The sequence below is a fragment of the Magallana gigas genome, chromosome 3 (assembly GCF_963853765.1).
Source record: "Magallana gigas chromosome 3, xbMagGiga1.1, whole genome shotgun sequence".
Lineage (NCBI taxonomy): Eukaryota > Metazoa > Mollusca > Bivalvia > Ostreida > Ostreidae > Magallana > Magallana gigas.
The window spans coordinates 37,267,446-37,290,684 of NC_088855.1; the positions used below are offsets into that span (position 1 = coordinate 37,267,446).

Below are 23,239 nucleotides of genomic sequence, written 5' to 3' on the forward strand. Positions count from 1 at the left end.
TTCATTTGAAAAAAATTATCAATTCAGTAGCCATTTGAAATTGACAATTTTATTTGAAAATGACTGCTTGTTTTTTGTTTTTTTTTTTATTATTTACTGCATCAGCCAAACAATCAGAGACAATCAGTTTTGCAATCAGCCGGCAAATTCCAAAAATCTTTGAAACTCACCTTTTAAGAGTCTGAATGGTAAACAAATCAACCATCAGATCTACCTTAAACTTTAAGATATGATTTGTTTAGCTATAAACTATTGTTTATTAAGGGGAAAAACTATATAAATATATATATTTTTTTTGTGCATTTTCTTATATTGTTATTTTGTCTTTTTCTAAAGGAGATCAATGCCGTCTAAAAATGGCCACGACCATCGAGGCCCCTTAAAGCATTTACAAAAGGGATTAATTTTATAAAACTGCTAAGTATGTGGAGACGTCTCTATGACCCCTTTAAGTCTGCAGCTAGTCTTTCTTATATAAATTATGGCCGAAAGAAATGATATACCGGTAGCTCACGGTTGATATAGATGACCGGGGACACGTGAACTTACAATGTGTGGTCTCAGCGAGCTTGAATTAAAAATGTATTTATGTTTAGCAGTTCATCTCATAGTTAATTGTACAAATACTATCTTTCTATTCACTCAAATGCATACATGTATAGTCATGTGTACTAGTTCATGTCTTGCACGTATCTAGAGGGGGCTCGGAGGGGGGGGGTGGGGGGGGGGGGGGGGAGTCCGACCTGGAAAACAAGATTATTATCCCCTCCCCCCCCCCCCCCCCCCGAAAAAATTCTGGATCCACGCATGCATGAAGTACACATATAAAACGCTTATAATGCAATAAATGACTGTATATAAAAGTTGAAATTTATACTTTTGGTTTTCTTTTCGACAATTCATATATGATCATATTTCATTATTTTTTTAGTTGGGGTCCGTTAAATAATTCATTGTCAGAAATGCCACCTCATCATTTTTGTTGTTGGTTATTTCCTCTTTGTACTTTAATTTCAAACGTCATAATCAAGACAACGAAAAAAGGCGAATCATATTGATCTGTTTTAAAATCCGAAGAATTTTTTTTAAAAAATCCCGCTTTTGGGTTTATTACAGCAATTTTTTCCACATTTGAGTACTCTAGAGTATTAAAGCTTGCTTCATTGTCCGTATGGTAAACATAATGAATTCATATAAACTGACGATGATTTGTGAGAAGGTGTCATCTTATGCATTGTATTAACCTCTTTGGTTTAGACGGAGAGTCAATCGCCCGACCGTTCGTTCTCATGATAAACGTTTGGAATAGTTTATAAGAAATTTGTTATGTATGTGCTCCATGGGTGAAACAAAACAGCTTCTCCCTAGCAAAACAAAAGAGTATGCTTTTGCTCAACCTTTTCAAAATCAATTGCCTCTGACCTCCTTCCGATTCTACAAGATTTTCTGTACTAGTATATGATATAAAAGTGTTACCGATATGTTATGCATTAAAGGAATGAGGAATCATTCTTTGAGTATCATCTGGTGATAATTTTGGTATGGGCATGGTCAAATCTGAAGGGTTTTATGATAGATTTGATCACGCCCCGACCGAAATTATTACCTCATAATGTTCAAAGAATGATTCCTGATGGCCTATATTTATATAATTTTCAGCAATTGCACGAATAAATATTAGAATATTAAATTGACACATTTATGTGATTTTCTATTTCTTTTAATTATGAAAACCCTGCATGCGCCCCAACAGTACGTCATTTGAATTTATTGGTCTGTACATTACAAAATCAATTCGTAGTGTTATCACAAAGACGCTAAAAAATATAAATACATGAAGTTTAACTGCAATGTATAGCAATCATACTTTAACCCCTTCCCCCTTAAAATATCAATTATCTTTGAATCATTAATACATAATATTAATGTATATAAGTAATATATATGTAATAAGATGTCTGTCATCTTTCGTCATATCGATATTGGTTTGCACATATATATATACATATACTATGCACGGTTAAAGGTTGGACATGTTTAATTAATACTCTCTTCACCATTATAATGTGTACTCTTATCATTTCCTCGCGAGACCTGTTGGGGGTTATATTACATAGCTTACGGCAAAATTTGCTAATGGTTCAGTGTGACAGTGTACAAGACATTGCTTATCAATAGACATTAACCTCGATGCTTTAAATGATAAAACTTTGCACACTTCCCTGGCATTATAATAAGTCTCTATTCAACGTTAATTTATAGATGGATTTTTTTTCGAGATATCTGAAATTATGGAGTGGATGAATATCAAATTTTATGTGCAACCTAACAACACAACATGACGATCGAACAAATTAACTTAACTTGATGGGTTGACTTTCATTATATCTGGTGAAAACTAAAAGAAAGATATTGCAAATCAAGACATTTCCTATCGCAAGGGATGCTCTGCTTGGAAGTACTCTTGTACTGGCTATAATTGTAAATGAAGCGATCTTATTCAATATCTGGTTTTGGTTTAATTATTAAAATTCAATAAAACGTGCATAAAGTTTATTTACTCAACACATGCTGAATAACTTTGATAAAAATAACCAATGTAAACACATGTTGAATAGAAGAAACAAACAAGAATTTTGTGATGCAAAAAAGTGTTAAAATTTACTTTGAATGATTGGTTCTATATCGAGGTCTCTAGTGTTTTTCTTTAAACAATTTCATCGAATAATAAATAATATACTTGCTGGTATTTTCAGGGCCATGTACAATTTAAAGTTAGTACACCCATCTTCGTAACCGCCACAACTGGATATGTAATTCCCGTTAATGTTGAATCCCTTAGATACTAAAAATCTCTGCATTCTGTCACCGACAATAATACAATCTTTTTGAATACCATATATTTAGCATTTTTAGTTTTAATAAAACATTCAATATATTACAAACATGTATTTTAGTTTTTACACCTCTACAGATTTATTGGAACTAGATTCTTAAAAAATTATATTTTGCATCCTAAATGAATTTATAATAAAACAAAAAGGGCAAAATGCTACGCTGTTTTCAACTCTCTTTGACTGAGCTAACGCAAAGCATTTCACGTTCAGTTGAACACTGTATTTTTCCTTTACAAACATTAATGTCACGAATTAATCTACTCTATTGATAAAGACAAGGTAGTTTACTCTTGGTTAAGTTTTTCAAAGGAAAAAAAAACCCAAAAGAAAACAAAACAATTACAAAGTACGAGATCAAATCAAATCGTTGTGCATATTTGGTCCATGCACAAGTAGATCACTGCAAATGCCATGGATCCAAACGATGCTCGGTTTATAAACGCCTTTTCTTATCGAACACACGCTTGAAACTGCTATCTGAAAGTAAAGCTGATCAGCTCACACCCAGGCCGTTCGCGTCGTTTCACATCAGCTATCAATAATTGGCTCTGCAGTGATTCGTTTCAATTCGTTGCATATTTGTCAAACATCGTCAAATCATGAACACACATTTGGCGCCAGGTCGTCAGTTGAAATAAGATTCGTTGGTCACGTGTTCCTGTGGGTTTACAGGCAGATTGTGCTTCCGTAGAACGCTATTAGAATTCCGAACTGAAAATAAAACAATTTTTGATTTTTTTTTTACAGACGATAAAGATATAGAGCTGTCATGTAAATTTTGAATTTACCGGGTGGCAGTAAATACAAAATTTACAGCACGACTGCCACTCGGTTAATTCAAAATTTACAACATGACAGAGCTATCATATCTTAGATAAATGACTGAATTCAATTACTAGTACACTAATGTGTACACTCCATCATCAGAACAAATAAAAATGGTCTGAAATATGAAACAAAACCACACAATAATGTAACATAAATATACATGTACATTATCATGAATACTATTCATACAATTGATTGAAAGTTCAGTACTTGTTTTGGTAATTGAAATAGAGACATGTACATTTTTAAAAAATTTCCTTATAAACATGCAAAATCACGGGCCATTCTCATTTACCGACATATTCTTTCGCCAAATTTTCCTAACGAAGTAATGAAAATCGTATAGAAAATCCAGTTTGCATCAATTCAATCCTACTGCTCGGCTCTGCCATTGCGGGCTGGCTCTCTAGACCTGAGAAATAGCATTGATTGATTCCCAACGATTTCCGTGTGTAATTGAAAAAGATTATAGACAGTAAACATTTCACCGCTTGTCTACTTACTTTGGGCTTGTGTATGGGGAAGACGTATAAATTTTATTAACCAGATTCTCAGGCGCATTTTTTTTCTTCTAATATTCGATTTCTTCCGTGTGGAAAACTTTCATCTTTCGCGCATAATTTTAGAATTTTGCCACCCCCCCCCCTCCCGTCCGAAAAATGATAACCAAAGAAATCCTTCTATTTATAAAAAGAATAAACACCTGCTCTTGTTCACTGGGAGTTAGTTTTCCTTCACGTCTGCCATTCATTATCCCAACTGCTATTTGAACATGTAAGCTTGCTTGTCATTTGTTTTTATATAAGAATCTTACCATACTTCTACGAGAAATTGCACATCTTTGATTTGCTTGATCTCATTTATTTTACCATTAAACGTTCATGCGCGGATTTAGAAGGAGGTCGGATTGGTCTGGACCCCCACCCCCCTCCCTGGAAAAATCAATTTTTTTTAAATTCATATACATTTATGCAGTAAAACTATACCATAAGTATGTCTTGGACCCCCCCCCCCCCCGGCAAACTTAAATATCCCTCGCCATCACACCCCCTCCCCGAAAAAAATCTTGACCCGCCCATGAAATTCATAAGAACGTGATATGAAAATAGAACAAATATTGTTTATTAAGTATATCAAATCACCACGTTCATTTCATTTCTACCCTTTATCCTAGTATAGGAGAAAAAGGAATAATTATGAAAAAAAATAATGAAATGATCACAAACACGGAGTAAATTAAAAGCTTATGTCCAATCCTTTCTTTATTCCAGAGAAACATCAAAACACGTGGCTACATTTTACTTTACGAGGAACATAAACATTAATAATAAAATTAAATTGTGACAAGGCTTAATTTCAATATCTTTTATCACTTCAGGGGAAACATCTTCAACTTAAGCATTGGAGAGATTTTTTAAATATTTTTTTATAATAGAACACTGTCTCATATTCTAATATTATGATTATTTTTTTTTTATCAAATATTTATGCCTATTTATTTCAAGCTACCCCAGAGGCTACCCGTAAGTTTTGAGAACATAAACAAATCCCAATTGCGCATCAGAAAGCGGCAGAATATAAAATGTCAGGATAGAATACAATCAGGCCAAATCTTCAATAAAAAAGTTTTTATATCATTTAATACAGCCATTAAATTTTGTGATAATAACGGGATGCCTGTCTGTGCGAGATCCGATTCACGTTACGTAAATCTGCGATAACATAAAACTGTCAGCTTGGCCTCAAAGTTTACATTACCTTTGTCGTTGATATCATCGGACATATTGAATGAGATTCCTAACAACACACAGCTGAACACGATGAAGAAGATCGCTACGGCCCCGACAATCCGGGCGATCCGTCTCCGCCTCAGTTCCGATGCGTCGACTCGTTTAGAGTAAGAGGAATTCTGGGTAGACGGCGTTTCCTCGAATAGAAATTCCGATATTTCTACCCGCTCTGATGACAAAACTACTATTTCGTCATGAATTGCATCGTTCATGATCACAATTATGCAAACAATTAAAGTCATTCACATATTAATATCTACCAAAAAGTTTTCACCAGTATCGCAACGGCCATACTGTACTTAATAGTTCCTGATTTCGGTCTTTAACAATTTATGGAATCTTTAAAGAACACCATGAAAAGTGAAGCGGGCGCTCTGTTGTTGGGTGGGTTCCATCATTAATCTGTACGGAGGCGCTGGATCAGTCTAACTTTGGTTGATTTATGAACATTGATGAGTAAAGTGGAGAAGTTTATCTTTAATGGTACGCCACAATCGGCCGTTTCTATCGATAGTGGTGTGCGCAATTGGAAATCTGGTCAATTTCTCCAAGAGTCTACTCCTCTTTGCCTAACCTTTTCTTGCGTATACATTTTTGCTGATTTTTTTTTCTTTCGATGAGCTCTGTGTGACGAAGCAAGATGGGGATTATCAAGTAGAGGAATTTTATTTCCGGTTTGCTTATATCGAGTGATGCTCAATTAGAACTTAGATGTTGTGATTTGATATTGCTGGCAGCTTTAATCATGTACGTGATATGATTTGCCGGCATGTTTATAGCATATTAGGAGCTATTTTGATTGTTCGATGAACTTTTAGTTCAAAAGCCAATTTAATTTCGGCGACGTACTCTTTCTTTCTCGCAGAATCTCGGTTTGTTTTATCATGAGGATTTGAAGTTGCCTGATCAAAAATAAATTGACTACAAAAATATTTGTTCGCAAATATTCTCATAGTTTGAAGGGTTATTTATTCTGTTATTTTGGCAACATCTCGCTTGTGATGGGAAAATTCGATTCTATAGTCCTGTATTGAAGTGTTGCTTTCATTTTAAAACAAACTAAAGTTAAAAGAGTTAGACTATTTACGTCACTAGCTGTTTGATCATGCTACATAACGGCACTAGAGAACCAGATTGCCTATCGTTTGTCTAACCTTTTCCCTTTTCTTCTGTATTTATAAGAATTCATTTACCTAAAATTAATAACGAGAGTTTTTGATGCCAAAAAAAAAAACAAACCAAAAAAACACCGCACTTTAAGAAAATCGTGTTCAGCTGATCAGTTTGGTGTAACGTTGTGTCGAAGGTTACACAAGAGTTCAGTACAATATAACTTGTACAAAATGTACTTGTTCCATACCCAGGTTATTCAAATGGAGCATTGATGACTGTGGTGCATTAAAAAATCACATGATTTTCAAATTTAACAGTTGTGTTTATTTTGATTTTAATTTTATTAAGATATCTAGTTTGTCAGTATTGCCTTAATTTATTGTATTGAATTTGAATTGGTGTAAATTTGGATTCTGATCATCGCATTTAAATTAATACTGACATATGCTTTAAAGTGTGTAAATCAAATTAAAAAAAAAAATTAGTACTTTGGGAATTGGATAATATGATTTAAAATAAACACGTATTCTTATTTCGGAACATTTTTAAAGAGCTTCTTGCACTCGCAATTAGAATGATTTACTTGAAAGAGATAAGAATTACCATTCTAGCATTAAACATTGATTTAGAGGCTAAGAATTGTTTTCTTGAACTGTTCTGAGGTGAAAATCCTAAAACATTGATAATCCAACAAAATACAAATAAGAAAACATGAAGCATTTAAGCATAAAAAGTCCTTATCGATCTTAACCGGTCAGTACTCATTTAAGAACAATAAACAAGAGTTCTTTAGAAAATGAATTTTATCAAAGCGAAATCTCTTTTTCTTTCATTAAATTAAGTTCTCTTTATGCATATTTCGTTTCTCAATTCATATACTTAGTAAATCAAAATTAACAGCATCAAAAAATGGGAGTGGTGGTCGAACTGCCAAAGATTGCCCATATGATAAACCCTCTGGGACATCAATCCCAGGGTCCTATGCGTCAGTGACTCACCCATTTCGTCAATCTTAGAAGTAAGGGTGAATGACACTCCCATCAGTGCGAAGCACACTGCCAGTAACAGGAATGCTATCAGCGCCACGCAGCGGGACACTTTCCTATTTTCCGCTTCCGCTCTTGGTTTCTCATACTTCCTACTTTGTCTTAATGGTTCCTTTGGCAAGTCATCGGCAAGTATAACCTTCAACACAATTGTACTTTAATAAATTTCAATTAAAATCTACAAACGCGCATTAAATCAATCTTACCACCTACTTCTTGAGGTACTGAGACGCATTCTTCTTAATTCAGTATCAAACGATTTGTAACCTCAAGTCAAAAGGTAATTGAAGCAGACGTTAAATAATACCAAATCAAGCAAGTAAAACACGCCGGGATTTGACCCCGTTACCTCGGCGATGAACTCAATGGAGTCTTCCGGTTGAGTGCTGCTGCTAAAGGAGTCGTCTGCCAGGATGATGGCACGATGTTCATCGCTAGAGGTGGAAGCTTGGTGACTGAGACACTGGGTCATTTTGGTCATTTTATTTGAAGTTATCTTTTTATTTTTGAGTTTGTTCTACAAAAAGATATCAAAACAATTCAAATTAATTATTTACGATATATTCTTTGTATTCGAGTGTAAAATGTTCACAAAAATCTCAAATTCAATATAAAAGGATATGTAGAAAGTCATGAGTATTTTAAAAAACTTATATTGCTTAAGTGTAACGATGTTGATATGAAGAGGTAACTCAAAATGGAATCTCTTTTTTTTTTTTTTTTTTTACACTACATGTGTGTTAGATTTTAACAACCTAATCTATTTAAACACACGTGGAGCAATCATATGATCAAAAGATTTTCTGCAGAATGTGTCAATTCGTTTCAGAGGGAGAATATTACAAGAAATAAAATAGTATATAGTAAATAGTACATAGTAGTACTGCTAATCTTTTTTTTTTTTTTATTCTGTCGAGGGCGGAGACATTCCATTTCCGCTAGATAATGAAAACAGTATTTTTTTTACTGTTTACGATAATAACTTGATCCTTTAGTTGTATAGTGAAAAAGCATTTTCCTTAAATTTTTCGCCCCTAACGCCAAATCGATTGGTTAACCATTTGATGGGTCGCTTGCCAATTTCAACTACTGTTTCGCCCCACCGTTAGTGAACACTTTATGCTATCTACAACGATTTACAGTTTTACGGAATACCATTAAATATTGATACAGAGTTTGTTTCCTCGATTGTAAACCAAATCGATCGCCTTGTCCAGATTAGATCGTATATTCATTTATCAAGGCTACGGTGTAATGAGCACCCATTAATAATGATGATAGGATTGATCATAATTGAACAAAGGAGATTTTTTTTTCGAGATACTGTCATTGTATTTTATTATATTATGAAAAACGATTTGAATACGATGATATATCAAGGTATAAAAATTTAATTTCTGTGAGTCTATAAAGAATATTCCAGTCTCGCTTTATAAAAAGACACTTTTTTTAATCATTTAATCTTATACTTTTTACTTTTTACATTCATTTGTCTTGAGTATGATATAGAAAGGCGCAACTCCATGTTCATTTTGCCTAAAATACTCATCTAATATTTGCAGCAATAGAGTTGTACTTTTACTGCAGGGAATGAATATCAATATTTTATAATTTTTAGTAATTTTGTCTCGGCGTTTTGACAAGAAACAACAATTTCATGTGTTTTTTCTATTTAAAAAACCCGCTTTATAATAGTATGATATTGCTGAATGCAAATAGAACTTGGATTTAAGAAGAAAACTGAGTGTTTTTAATTCGCTATGTGTCTGTTGTTTTCCTATACTCTCAAAGCTGTGTTTATATCTAGGCGTACATGTACATGTACAGCAATTTCGGTAACATAAATAGATATGCTCGTCAATTTTTTTTATTAAATTTTTTATTTTTTATTATTATTATTATTTTTTTGAAAAAGTGTATCCTTTATGAAATAGAATATGAAAAAATGATCAAGATATATCAACTGGCCGTATATTTCTTTATTATTTCGATTTCTATTGTCTTTTCCCCCCACTGTTTAATGAGGAAAGCGTCATGTTGTAAATTTATAATTTACCGGGTGGCAGTAAATACTTGACAATAGTTGTCATTTTGTTGTATTTATATACTGCAACCCGATACATTTAACATTTACAACACGACAAAAGATTTTTTTCGTAAATTGTTTCATATACTGATGATATTGACATATTACTTGACAAATCGCATGATGTATACGTACTTGTATAGATAAAAGAGGGCCTGTAAAAATACTCAATAAATCGAACTCGACAATTTTGAAAAAGAGTTGCACTTTGTGCAAAATGATATTAGAACTGTTCTTGATTTAAAAAAAAGTAAGTAAAATCATTTAATACAATCAGGTAATAAAAATCATATGTCGCTATCCAATCGTATGGTTCGTTACAAAAATGATAAAATTGTAATGTTTGGATTCACTGGTATAAAATTTACAGTATAGACAACATTCACTTTTTTGAGACGTGAATTTTAATGATTAAGGATAAAAATTCGACCCTTTTTGCCAGAAATTATGATGACAATAAGATAAGATAAAATAGAAATAAATATATATATAGACATGTATAAAAAAAATCCTTAAAAGGCCATACAAGTTAAATGATTAATGAAATTGTCAGTGATAGGAGATGAATTTCATTATTTATTTCATTGTACAGATGTAACAATTAAAGATAAGAGATTTTTATACATACCTTCATACTTCTACACACAACCAAATGTTTACAAATTTCAACAACTCTTTAATACTAGTAATAAAAAATTGTTGATTAATCTGTGTAAATTCATTAAAGTTATAATTGAGAGAGTTAGCTCTCTAGGTTAATTGTTTATCATACTTTTTTCCCTTTTTCATTTTTTTTTCACTTTTGTATTGTCACTCCAATGCATGCAATGTATGTATTATATGTATTATTGTTCAAAAATTTTTTGTGATTTTTCTCAACACTGTAATTTATGCAGTTCAGAGAATAAAGAAATTGTCATTGTCATTGTCATTGTCAATTGTGTGTATAATAAATAGCATCCTAAGCAAGACAGGACATGTCCAATTGGGTGATAATGAGATATCTAAAAACAATCATGATGATTATGAGATAACTGATAACAATAGACCAGATAAATGGGTAATTGTGAGATATCAGTTTAGTTTCAGTTTAGTTTATTTTTCACTCAACACCATATAATGGTACAAGAGGTACATAAGAAGACCAAACATATTATACATATATACAATATAGTTGTAAAGGTCAAGAAAGTAAGTGGGTGAACGAACAGTATGATTAATTTTTGAAATAAAGAAACACAATTTTCTTAATGTAATATAATCAACTGAAGATATGATTTCATAGAACTTTTTAGTGTTAGGAGAAGAACAGTAGTATGTAACTAAAAACTGACTTCGTAATTTACTTAATGCCTTGCATTCTAATAAAACATGAAATTCATCACCAATTTTGTTACAATTACACAAATTACAATAACGTTTACTTCTTTCAACAGTACCCACCTTCCTGTTTCGACAGGAAGATGATGATTTAATAGTTCTAAACTTAACTAATATTTCTCTTAATTTACTGGGTAACAAGAGTAAGTAGCGTTCACATTCAAAATTTGTTTTAAAAATTCTATATATAACACCCTTAGTCGATTCCTGAATATCGTTATGCCATTTTTGTAAAAATTGATCTGTGAACCTTTGGTTAATAGTTGTCTTAATCCAACTGGAGTTATAATGGTATGATTCATGACCACACCATACATTTGAAAGTCCCCATTTATCGTCAAACATTTTTTAAAGAGCATAGCCACGGATTTAATATTCGTCCCTTATCAAAACGTATACGTATATACATATATGAGATTTTGCTTATCTTGTTTTCACTGCTATTGATATTGTTGGTCCAGAATGAAATCATTCTAGTAAAAATGGTTATATACAGAGGAAATCGTCCAGTTTCACCATATACATTGTACCATGTAACTGGGTGTACAACTTTCTATCCAAACATGCAATAATCATGATATCTTGGTTACATTAACGTGTATCTTGAATACATGCAAAATGTTAAATGAAGAAAACGGTGGTTATTGCTATACAATTAAAAAAACAAATTAAAGAAAAATGCTTTTAATGATTGATCTTTTCAATTTGACATTAGCCTAACGTTAGCCATCAAATAATGCTAAAACAGGCATATATAAGCAGTCCAAACAAAACTGGTCATTTTCATTTGCGGCAAGTTAAATATTTACATTTGAAAAAAAAATCCCACAGCTAGAGATAAATAATGTATTTTTAGACTGGCACAATTGTCAGTTGGCACTAAATGATATTGCATAAACACATATACATAGGTACTATCATGTATTTTTGTGACGGTAGTAAGATAAATATTCAGCAAGGATTATTACATGCATTATTTAAAGGAAGGAGAGAGAGAGAGAGAGAGAGAGAGAGAGAGAGAGAGAGAGAGAGAGAGAGAGAGAGAGAGAGAGAGAGAGATTAATGACATGTACATTGTAGTATCTAAATAAATGAAAAGAAAAATGATAATAAAAAAATAATCTGCCACGTAAATGCTACATTGAAACCGTTAAAATCATAAGAAGACCAAACATATTATACATATATACAATATAGTTGTAAAGGTCAAGAAAGTAAGTGGGTGAACGAACAGTATGATTAATTTTTGAAATAAAGAAACACAATTTTCTTAATGTAATATAATCAACTGAAGATATGATTTCATAGAACTTTTTAGTGTTAGGAGAAGAACAGTAGTATGTAACTAAAAACTGACTTCGTAATTTACTTAATGCCTTGCATTCTAATAAAACATGAAATTCATCACCAATTTTGTTACAATTACACAAATTACAATAACGTTTACTTCTTTCAACAGTACCCACCTTCCTGTTTCGACAGGAAGATGATGATTTAATAGTTCTAAACTTAACTAATATTTCTCTTAATTTACTGGGTAACAAGAGTAAGTAGCGTTCACATTCAAAATTTGTTTTAAAAATTCTATATATAACACCCTTAGTCGATTCCTGAATATCGTTATGCCATTTTTGTAAAAATTGATCTGTGAACCTTTGGTTAATAGTTGTCTTAATCCAACTGGAGTTATAATGGTATGATTCATGACCACACCATACATTTGAAAGTCCCCATTTATCGTCAAACATTTTTTAAAGAGCATAGCCACGGATTTAATATTCGTCCCTTATCAAAACGTATACGTATATACATATATGAGATTTTGCTTATCTTGTTTTCACTGCTATTGATATTGTTGGTCCAGAATGAAATCATTCTAGTAAAAATGGTTATATACAGAGGAAATCGTCCAGTTTCACCATATACATTGTACCATGTAACTGGGTGTACAACTTTCTATCCAAACATGCAATAATCATGATATCTTGGTTACATTAACGTGTATCTTGAATACATGCAAAATGTTAAATGAAGAAAACGGTGGTTATTGCTATACAATTAAAAAAACAAATTAAAGAAAAATGCTTTTAATGATTGATCTTTTCAATTTGACATTAGCCTAACGTTAGCCATCAAATAATGCTAAAACAGGCATATATAAGCAGTCCAAACAAAACTGGTCATTTTCATTTGCGGCAAGTTAAATATTTACATTTGAAAAAAAAATCCCACAGCTAGAGATAAATAATGTATTTTTAGACTGGCACAATTGTCAGTTGGCACTAAATGATATTGCATAAACACATATACATAGGTACTATCATGTATTTTTGTGACGGTAGTAAGATAAATATTCAGCAAGGATTATTACATGCATTATTTAAAGGAAGGAGAGAGAGAGAGAGAGAGAGAGAGAGAGAGAGAGAGAGAGAGAGAGAGAGAGAGAGAGAGAGAGAGAGATTAATGACATGTACATTGTAGTATCTAAATAAATGAAAAGAAAAATGATAATAAAAAAATAATCTGCCACGTAAATGCTACATTGAAACCGTTAAAATCAATATGAAATATCATAATACATCAATTTGTATTAAAATTTTATTTGTTAAAATAAAAAAAATAAATAAATGATTAAAAAATAGAAATGAATTATTAAATCAAAAGGAAAATCTTGTGTCATTTAAATAATTTAGTTAATGATTGACGGCACTCTAATTCAACGAACATGCGTGTCTATCAATGCTGGAAACTGCTATATTTTTTAATAAGAATCACGTTCTTTAATCTCTACATATTTTCAACATAAAGATACATTGTCGTTATACCAATATAAGAAAATGCGACGCATGATGTCAAAAGTGTTTGACTTTATACTGCGCATTTGTTCATCATTAAATAAAAAACTAAAAAACAATGACTGATTCAACATTGTGGTGAATTACTTATATTTAATTTACATGTAGGCTATTAAAAATTATCTCACCGTGACATAGTTTTTTGTCAGTAGATCGGGGATACTCCTGTTCAGTGACAATCTCTCTGGATTCCCATTCACCCAGTAGCACCCGGTTTTTCGTCTTGCCGGTGAATCTACCGAATTAGTGTTTTCCCGTTATATTTAATTATTGATGATCACTGATCAATATACTGTTGTAACAGTAAAGGCCATCTGGAAATTCCGTCCCATTGTAAAATAGTGTTATATTGACTAATTAATTACACAAAAGAGGGTGTAATGGAGATTATTATGGAAATATTGACATTTCCCATTTGTCAGAGAGAAAAACAATGTATGTAGGTTGGCATTACATAGTTTATTATACAACGAGTCATTAACAAAAAGCTTGACACGGTCATCGTTGAATGGGTGAAAGTTTTTTATGTTATTTTTTTTATTTTCAACTTAATCCGTTTTTGGGAGTTGATTTTAATCAACTCTCCTATGCAGTTACTCAGACAAACCGAAAGTGAAACAGTGTTTGGACCTCAGCACAAATCATTGCTGCTGATCAGACTTAGTTCTTGAAAATAATTGATAAATTCGATGCAATGTATGCTAAAGCATTGTTTTTCAAGGAAACTTATTTATATATACTTTGAAAATAGTCAGATTTTAAATGGTACGAACAATTTAAATATTTTTTGTAGTCGTATGTATTCCTACGCCAGAATTCAATATAGTCTCGTTCAACTCGACACTCGGCTGTGTCCGTAAATCCTTGTCGGAGATTTACAGTGTCAGCTGAGCGTTTGGTTGAACGAGAATAGAGTTCAATATTGCTTGAATCCATACAATTTTCGAGAAATATTTCTATTACTGGTACATAGTTTGATTGAATTACTTTTATCTTTAAATATTATTTAACATGATTCATACGGGGGTTTCTAGACATTCTTGTCGAAAAAGTCCAAAAATTCATATTATAAAAATGTGCGTAATTCAAATTAGAAATTACATGTACTTGTCATGCAAAATAACACATCATTGATTTTAAAATAAATAAACATCGACAAAATCAACTCCCGTCAGTTCTTCAGTACTTTGATTTCTTTTATAACCATTTAAATGGTAAAAGAGGTACACATGAGTCAAATATTTCAAACAATCTAGAAAAGCGGATATTATCAAGGATATGGAGAAAAGGGAATTTCATAAATTTTGATAACGTACAAAAAATAAACAAAATATTTTTTTTAAGAATACACAGCAATTGTATCAATAATCGTATGGCAACGCATGCCGTTTGGTTGCATACACAATATGGTTCGAGTTGAAGATTTTATTTAAGAAGAGGTCACCCCATCTGATTATAGTATACACGTAAGTACAAAAATGACACGATCTTTAAACGAGTTGATGTTCTATGGATTGCTGATATGTTACAAACAGCGTGAACTGGCAATGTTGGTCATCATCACAGAGTCATATAATATAGATATATACATGTATATGGAGTTTGATGTCAGCTGGACAAGACCCAAACGGAATACACTGAGTATAAACTTCAATATGACTGACTCATTGACTACATTTGTATTTTTGTTTTAAAAGATGTGATTGAAAATGTTGTATTTAGCAATAAAAACCTAGTAAAAAAATTATTTTATTAATGCAGTGGAAGTATATTTTTTAATAATACATTTCTGTTAAATGCAATTCTCTGTTTATTTCGGCTTTTAAGCGGAAGAAAATCCATGTAAGTTTTGAAAGGCAGTCCAATAAGTTACAGGAAAGCTGTCCATTTTTTGTAAAAGAATGTAAAATTAAGTACTAAAGTTAATGGAAAGTGACAGGTAACACTATAAACTTAATTAAAAGACGGTCACTGGTCAGATATACATAAAATCCTATTGGTTCCCAAAAATATTAGCGAGCGCAGCTCGCCGGCGCGCAGCGCCGGCTAGCGAAGCGAGCTCTAAGAACCAGTGTGCGCGGGAAAAAGAACGAGCGAAACCTACAGTTCATCAAACAAAATTTTTTGTCTACGTCCCATAATGCTCTCTAATGTTTTCACCCGTGGTGCTATGCCAAAAATGGCCGATTTTTAACTCGTAATTTACGGTGACTTAAAGTTTGAAGACACGTTTTGAGTACCGCATATGCTTTGGCGAGACTCAAAAGATTTGTTACATGCTTCCATACCTTCGTATTGAGTCGAGAAACGTAAACAAAGACGAAGAAAGTCATGGATGACGTCACAGTGCACTCGCGCTATATTTCCCGCGATACATTTAGAGGTGGATCAAACATCTGTAATGAGTGTACTTGCTATTTCAGTATAGTCTGCGATACCTGCCTCATTGACATATGATTTGTTTTTAATCTTTTTTTGATATAGAGATTTTATATATATATACTAGCAAGAGCAATACTTTACTGTCATATCGATCCATTTTTAAACTAAATAACTGTGCATGCATGTACAGTAACGTTAGGCAGGTAAGTATATGAGTAGGGAGGAAATAAATAATAGGACATTTTGAACTAAATAAAAAGGAATAAAATGAAAAAATAAACAGGTAAAAAGATTATGTAGATATTGCATATATTCAGACCATTAAATTTAAAAGTGGGAAATTACACACCTACAAACGTACCGGTCTCTCTCTCTCTCTCTCTCTCTCTCTCTCTCTCTCTCTCTGGGTAGGGGGTTACGCTGTAATATGTATCATAACCATTAAAATTAGTACCTTTGGCATACTTATTGTAGAGCAATACTCTCTCAAAAATTCTTTGACGTTCGTTGATACCTAAATAAAACTGTAAGTTGACAATGATGCAAGGTACAGTATGTGTAATTCTTGCTGCGCTCGCCAGAACGGTAGCACCGTAAAACATATTATAGAAACGTAGATTGTCACACACTTTACTGCACTATTTTAAATTTACGTTTACTCTCTCCGTCATCCCCGTTTTACTAAATGATGATAATTGACATTCAGTAGCAACAATGGCAAAAAAATATGCGTCGCCGGTAGGATTCGAACCTACGCGGGGAGACCCCAATGGATTTCTAGTCCATCGCCTTAACCACTCGGCCACGACGACTTATTGGAAGGGAATTAAAAACAATATTTAAACTTAGGCGCATATTTATTCACCATAAAAACTAGATTTTTGTACAATCAGGGACTTAATAGTTTATAAGTCACTAGTACAATTTACAAATGAGTAACACTACATATATTTGACCATTAACTACACACAAAGCTTAGTGTCAATAAACAAATAGGTCTAGCTGCATACTTTCAAAGCGGAATAACTCTGACAAGCACCTGACTGGTTTTTATCCATTACATGTAGGACGATAGCCCATACTCTGGCTCAAACTAAGGTAACAAATACTTACCAACTTGCAAGCATGTCGTTATTGATAATTGATTGATATATTTTAAAATTTAGAATATCATTATTATGCATGTTTTAAGAAGTAATTTTTTTAATTTGCAAATTTAACCCGTCCAGTTATGTAATATTTATACCATTGCATTTTCTATCGCTGCCTGTAATAGTATAGGAAACTCGTATGCCATTGATCAAAATATTTATTTAAAAGAAGGTACATATTCATTTGATGTAAATAGTTTTTAATTGCGAGACTGGACAACCATCTGAATCAACTCGATCGTAACCAGTAAGTGGACGCCATGTTGCCGCCGAAGTCAGTATTGATAACGGGAGCCAGTCGTGGACTTGGATTAGAATTTGTCAAACAATTCCTTCAGGTGCCCACCCCACCCGAGTTTCTCTTTGCTACTTGCAGAAACCCCGACAATGCAAAGGTATAAAATCATGCCCAACGGATAAAAGTTTTTTTTTAAATATTAATTAATTGACATTGGTTTTATAAAGTTTCCAATAAACTGAACAAAATGTAGAAACCTGTATATATGATTTTAATTTACAGTAACACGTTCCAGTGGGTAGTTAAGAATTAATTATTGTCCTCTTTTATAGGAATTACAAGAAGTTGCAAAATCAAACTCCTCCATAACAATCATGAAACTTGGTAAGATTTATCTTAATTTTTGTTTTATAATGAACCGCTGGAGAAATGCATATATCTTTTGGGGAAATGGGGTAGATGATAGATAATAAAGTTATGGTCCACATGTACCAAAAGCTGTTATATGATAATTTTCTGTTTTTTTTGCGATCACACTCAAAATATCCAAACTTTAAAAATTTTACTGCATATAAAAACGTTAACTTTTTTAAAACTATTTTTTCTAAAGATAATTTTTTTCGCGTTGTGTTGACAGACGTAAGTGAAATGAACACGATAGAGGAAGCCAAAAAATTAGTGGAATCCAAAGTAGGGGCCGGAGGCCTGAATCTGCTTATAAACAACGCCGGCATTAACAAGAAAGTGACGCTTGAGACCGTGACACCAGACATGATGCTGGATACCTTTAACATCAATGTCAATGGTCCCCTTTTTACTACAAAGGTAATAAAGTAATGATTTTACCCCACATTTTCTAAATAATATATATGTTTTGTTGTTTTTTTAATTTCTATGTTAATAATTTTATCTAACTGCCATGGAGAAAAAAGCCAAAAAAAAACAACAGTAGTTTTTAAGGCTGAATGAGCATGCATTGTTTAGAATAAACTAATGATTGCTACATTACATATTTTTATTTTACCCGACCCCATAATCTATTCGGCACATCTCATTTCATGGATTTATATGTATATACACACCCCTGCGAATGTTATTGTCATTTAAATTCTAGACCACTTGGTTTTGTTTGACCCTTTCAGTTTCGCAGTTAAAACCGTGCCTTGTGTTTATAGTCTATTTCATAGAATCTAGGTACTTGTAGCCAAAATGAAACCTAGAGGTTTATTGATTTTAAACTTTATCTTCATTAATTGGTTGATAAAATGAGTTATAGAAATAAATGTGACAATACAAAAAATAGTTTTTTTCTGCTGTTGCAACAATAAACATGATTAGTAGAGATCCCCCCTAAGGGTTTATTTTCGATCCGCGCCTGACCTAGTAATAGCATCAATAGCGAAACAGACTGTACTATTTTATGCAGAATGTTCCTTGAAAATGGCTCGATATACTAAGTTTTTATGCAAAACAGACACCTATTATTTAAAAAAAACCAACATGGTATTGCACAAGCATCAAACATGGCTATGATTTTATTAAGCAACCCAATGTTTATATTTTTAACCACTCTACACGTGGTTGAACACGAACGATCATCGTTTAATTTAAATAACCGCTAGGTAGTGAAAAAAACCCATACATCTTAGACGATTTTCATGTTTTAGCATAAATCAAAGCAGAATATGATATGAAAAGGGACCAGTACTTACGTACTTTGAGAATATTATCCGAACACGTATACTTCCGCTCGAAATTTCACAGGAACTGAACAATTCTCGGTGAAGTCTCGTAAACTTTCATTCGAGCACCTCTGGAATTATTATATACTTAGCAACGATAAAGAAAACATTCCGAACACATTCGCAGGGGTGTAAAGAGTATGGTACAAGTATACAATACAAAAGACACACCGGGATATTCCGCCTTTCTTTTAATCGAGCTTGGTTAAGGTCCAATGTTTCGAGGTCATCTTCCAGTCGACCATGGTCCCTCTGCATGCTATCAATCCCCAAATATTTCATAGGCCTTCTTACCACTCCTCCTTCAAGCAGCGGAATCTTCGACGCCCATTAATCCGTCCTCAGCTGTTGTCAACATCTCCACAATAGTGGCATCCATCGCTCTGAACGAATCAACGACCTATTTAGAATACCGAGTCTCTAAAGTAAGAAAAATCACTTGAATGTTATATAGATACCGTTACGATATTATAAGATATTGTACTCTGAAAGTTTTAAAATTAAAAAAAAAAAACCATCGACATTTTTGAATACTGTAAATATGGCTTTTGAATAAAGTGGACATCGTCGTCAGAAATCCAAATGCAAACTTTCTAACCGTGGGCCAACTCGCTAAATATTTCTTGTTTTTATTAATAATTTATGCTCTATATAGAGTATTCCAACTGCTCTCTTCACTTTTGTAAGGCTAGTTGGCCAATGATCGGTAAGCGTATGCGTGATTGGCCGTGGATTTGCGACATGCTGGTGGTAGGGGATACCTTAATACCAAACAAATTCTCACTGCAATTATTTTGTTTTTTCTTAGTGAATTACAGTTTTGGAGAATTAAATACATGTGAATGTCACTGCGTTTATCTTATTTTTAGACTGCATTGAACATGTTATGTAAAATCCTACACAATGAACTGAAGGCCAAAGGAATCCATGTGGGATGCTTACACCCAGGGTGGGTACAAACCGACATGGGAACAGCGAAAGCCCCCGTTACCGTCTCTCAAAGTGTGTGTGGCTGTATACAAGTGATGTCAAATATGAACGCAGAAAACGCATGCGTATTCACCGATTACACCGGAAACCCTTTACCATGGTGACATTTAAACCGAACAGGAATAATAATATATATATATCGTTTTTCTTGAGTCAAAATATCAAATTGACAGTCGCACTACAGCGAATTCATCATTGAATGATAAATTCATGGAATGATTAATAACTAATAGGGTATGAGTGATTCACACTTACTAGTATCATCCGTGGTTACAGGTTCAAAATACTAGTATTTATGATTATTATAAATGTATTTCAAAAATATTTATTTTTAAATATCTACATGTATATATCGTGCCTAAAGAAGAGGAAGAAGAGTATTCGTACATCTTTGGATGGATTTGTGACCCCCAGTGTTTTCAAATGAAAGAATTGCATACAAAAATATGGCAATTGATTTGCGGGCCTGTTAGACATAATTACTGTTTATATTGATATTTTAGAATGTTTTTTATTCTCAATAAATCATCTTTAAACGTTTACCTATTTACGATACTTTTTGTTTTAACTTATTCTTAGGCAGACTAATAAAATAATAGCTTTCGATAAGTTACTTAATCTGAATTTCTGTAGTCAAATAATTTTCAAACAAAATAAGGCAAATAGAATAATATAAAATTTCAAAATGTTGCATCTGCAGAATCGACATAAAAAATTAAAGCAAATTAAAAATGATCACATCATTGCTGGGTCACAATCAGTAAGTAAAAGTGTTAACAGATCTAAACGGGGTTTTGTTCTCGGTGGTTTGGATGGATTCGGCTCAACACACACTTATCTAAGAATCTTACTTGTATATAATTTTCATAAAGTAAAACCAATTGCTCCGTTTTATGCATGTAAGTATAACAATTCTTTTTAGAAGAAAGGCGAAGAATGGGCTACATTGTTACTCTTTTATAAAAAAAAAAAAAAGGCTGGATATTCTTGCGTGTATGGATTTTAAATTAATTATATAATTAGTATATCACCTTAGCCCGGTACTTCGTCGGAGACAAAACCAACGACAAGCCTTAAGGAGGCTGGTTGGTCAAAAAATTAACCATCAGTTCTTCCTCAACCTTTCAGATATGATTTGTTTTGTTATAAACTATATAATTTAGTAACAAAAAACAAACCCGGATGTTGTAGATTAAAATTTGAATATTTTGCTATATCTCTATACAGAGCTCTTCTTTTTGGGAGGTAGTTTTAGATGCTCACGACCGTCCAGCCCTCTTAAATAAAAGTATGTGAACTGATCATTTTAAAGGGTATGGTTCAACAAATTCTTACCTGTAATGTATCGGAATATGTCGAAGTCTTTGAGATGTGCCGAAATTTTCGTAACCGAGCTCAGTAAAAGTCAAATGATTCAAGATCATCTCATGATTCATTTTTACCCAAGTTTGTTTATCTTTTTTTAGGCCTTCTTACCACTCCTCCTCCAAGCAGCGAGATCGTCGACCCCGAGTAACCCGTCCTCAGCTATTGTCAACATGTCCTCAATAATGTCCTCCATCGCTCGTACCGTAACATCGGACGCAGTAGAATATCGAGTTTCAAAAGTAAGTAATAAGTGTATTTTGGTTTTGATATCTTTGACAAAATTTTGATCACGGTTAATATAATGCTATCATAATGACACTTTTTTGGGAGGTAGTAAATAACATTTAAATTTGAAAAATGACTAAAATTACTTTATAACTAGAACTTAGATTTAGAGAAAAAGTATGTACATTTGAAAGTTAAACAGTGAACGGCAATGCAATCCTGCAAAAAACCGTAAAAAAAAATTCTTCGAAATTGACAAGATTTTAATCATGAAATGTCATTGTACATGTACTTACAGAGTGCCTTGAACATGCTAACCAAGATCCTACACAATGAACTAAAAGACAAAGGAATCCACGTGGGATGCTTACACCCAGGGTGGGTACAAACCGACATGGGAACAGCGAAAGCCCCTGTTACCGTCTCTCAAAGTGTGTGTGGCTGTATACAAGTGATGTCAAATATGAATGCAGAAAACGCATGCGTACTCACCGATTACACCGGAAACCCTTTACCATGGTGACCTCTCAAAAGAATGAATGGAAGTCAATTCGTTATTTTTTTTTATATTAAATGATAGAAGCACTTCCTAAAATGTTCATTGATTGATTAAACAGACACTGTAGATACAGTTTTTTCTAGCCATCCACTGTTTTGGTGTCCAAAGGCAATCAAAGTGACAGTGATTCACAAATATCAACATTGTTATATTGTTTAAAACTGACAAAGACAAGCACATGCGAAATACACTGTTTGAACTCCGATTTTCTTTTTCATATGCATTTATATATCTCAACAAATTCTAAAACAAACGTCATTTATATTAACACCATTTCTGGCTTACTCGTTCGAAGGACTGTTAAACCAAATCTGTCTACCTCCAGATTTTTTTTTTAAAAGTGTATTATATCACCGAATGGCATACGTAATTCTTCCCATATCAGGAAGTCAAGGTACAAGAAATATAATTCGACATATAAAGAAGATTTGGGAATAAGATGGGTAAAAAGCCTATTCAAGGACGTATTGATAATTATCTCAAAAAGTCGTTCCATACAATGTATATTTGACATAACATGGATTTGTAATCATTAAATATGTTCAATACTTGGAATAAATTGATTTGAAACAGTGTATGCGTACAAAAT

The 23,239-nt window shown here is 32.8% G+C and overlaps 2 protein-coding genes and 1 non-coding gene across 7 annotated transcripts; 1 reads left to right on the top strand and 2 right to left on the bottom strand.

Moving 5' to 3' along the window:
- Positions 1–1,748: 1,748 nt before the first annotated feature.
- Positions 1,749–14,271, bottom strand: LOC105335465 (uncharacterized). Of its 2 annotated transcripts, XM_011439329.4 has the most exons (4): positions 14,124–14,271; positions 8,024–8,191; positions 7,627–7,813; positions 1,749–3,608 (listed from the first exon to the last, which is right to left on the bottom strand). In XM_011439329.4, exons 2-4 carry the CDS (start codon positions 8,153–8,155, stop codon positions 3,523–3,525), a joined length of 405 nt encoding a protein of 134 aa, XP_011437631.1. In that variant the 5' UTR covers positions 8,156–8,191; positions 14,124–14,271; the 3' UTR covers positions 1,749–3,522. The 2 variants fall into 2 exon arrangements, 1 of the variants encoding a protein (XP_011437631.1); XR_004603784.2 differs by lacking the exons at positions 7,627–7,813; positions 8,024–8,191; positions 14,124–14,271 and adding an exon at positions 5,484–7,619.
- A 2,836-nt stretch (positions 14,272–17,107) lies between these two features.
- On the bottom strand, positions 17,108–17,189 carry Trnas-aga (transfer RNA serine (anticodon AGA)). Its single transcript has one exon. It is a non-coding gene; the product is annotated as a tRNA-Ser (tRNA).
- Positions 17,190–17,338: 149 nt separating this feature from the next.
- Positions 17,339–23,223, top strand: LOC105335463 (C-signal). Of its 4 annotated transcripts, none has more exons than XM_066079546.1 (7): positions 17,340–17,475; positions 17,726–17,923; positions 18,099–18,150; positions 18,404–18,591; positions 19,793–19,933; positions 21,965–22,105; positions 22,390–23,223. In XM_066079546.1, exons 2-7 carry the CDS (start codon positions 17,789–17,791, stop codon positions 22,612–22,614), a joined length of 882 nt encoding a protein of 293 aa, XP_065935618.1. In that variant the 5' UTR covers positions 17,340–17,475; positions 17,726–17,788; the 3' UTR covers positions 22,615–23,223. The 4 variants fall into 4 exon arrangements, with proteins under 4 accessions (XP_065935621.1, XP_065935618.1, XP_065935620.1 ...); XM_066079547.1 differs by having other exon boundaries at positions 17,376–17,475; positions 17,740–17,923; XM_066079549.1 differs by lacking the exons at positions 21,965–22,105; positions 22,390–23,223 and adding an exon at positions 20,378–21,038 and having other exon boundaries at positions 17,339–17,475.
- The last annotated feature ends 16 nt before the right edge of the window (positions 23,224–23,239 follow it).

What these genes read in the sequence shown, in the direction of transcription:
- LOC105335465 (XM_011439329.4), bottom strand. Translation starts at nt 8,155, where the DNA reads ATGACCAAAATGACCCAGTGTCTCAGTCACCAAGCTTCCACCTCTAGC. An exon ending in CCATTGAGTTCATCGCCGAG is followed by an intron (nt 7,814 to 8,023) that starts GTAACGGGGTCA and finishes ATTGTGTTGAAG; the next exon opens with GTTATACTTGCCGATGACTT. An exon ending in TTCTAAGATTGACGAAATGG is followed by an intron (nt 3,609 to 7,626) that starts GTGAGTCACTGA and finishes TTTTATTTTCAG; the next exon opens with TTCGGAATTCTAATAGCGTT.
- LOC105335463 (XM_066079546.1), top strand. Translation starts at nt 17,789, where the DNA reads ATGTTGCCGCCGAAGTCAGTATTGATAACGGGAGCCAGTCGTGGACTT. An exon ending in GAAACCCCGACAATGCAAAG is followed by an intron (nt 17,924 to 18,098) that starts GTATAAAATCAT and finishes CCTCTTTTATAG; the next exon opens with GAATTACAAGAAGTTGCAAA. An exon ending in TAGAATACCGAGTCTCTAAA is followed by an intron (nt 19,934 to 21,964) that starts GTAAGAAAAATC and finishes ATCTTTTTTTAG; the next exon opens with GCCTTCTTACCACTCCTCCT.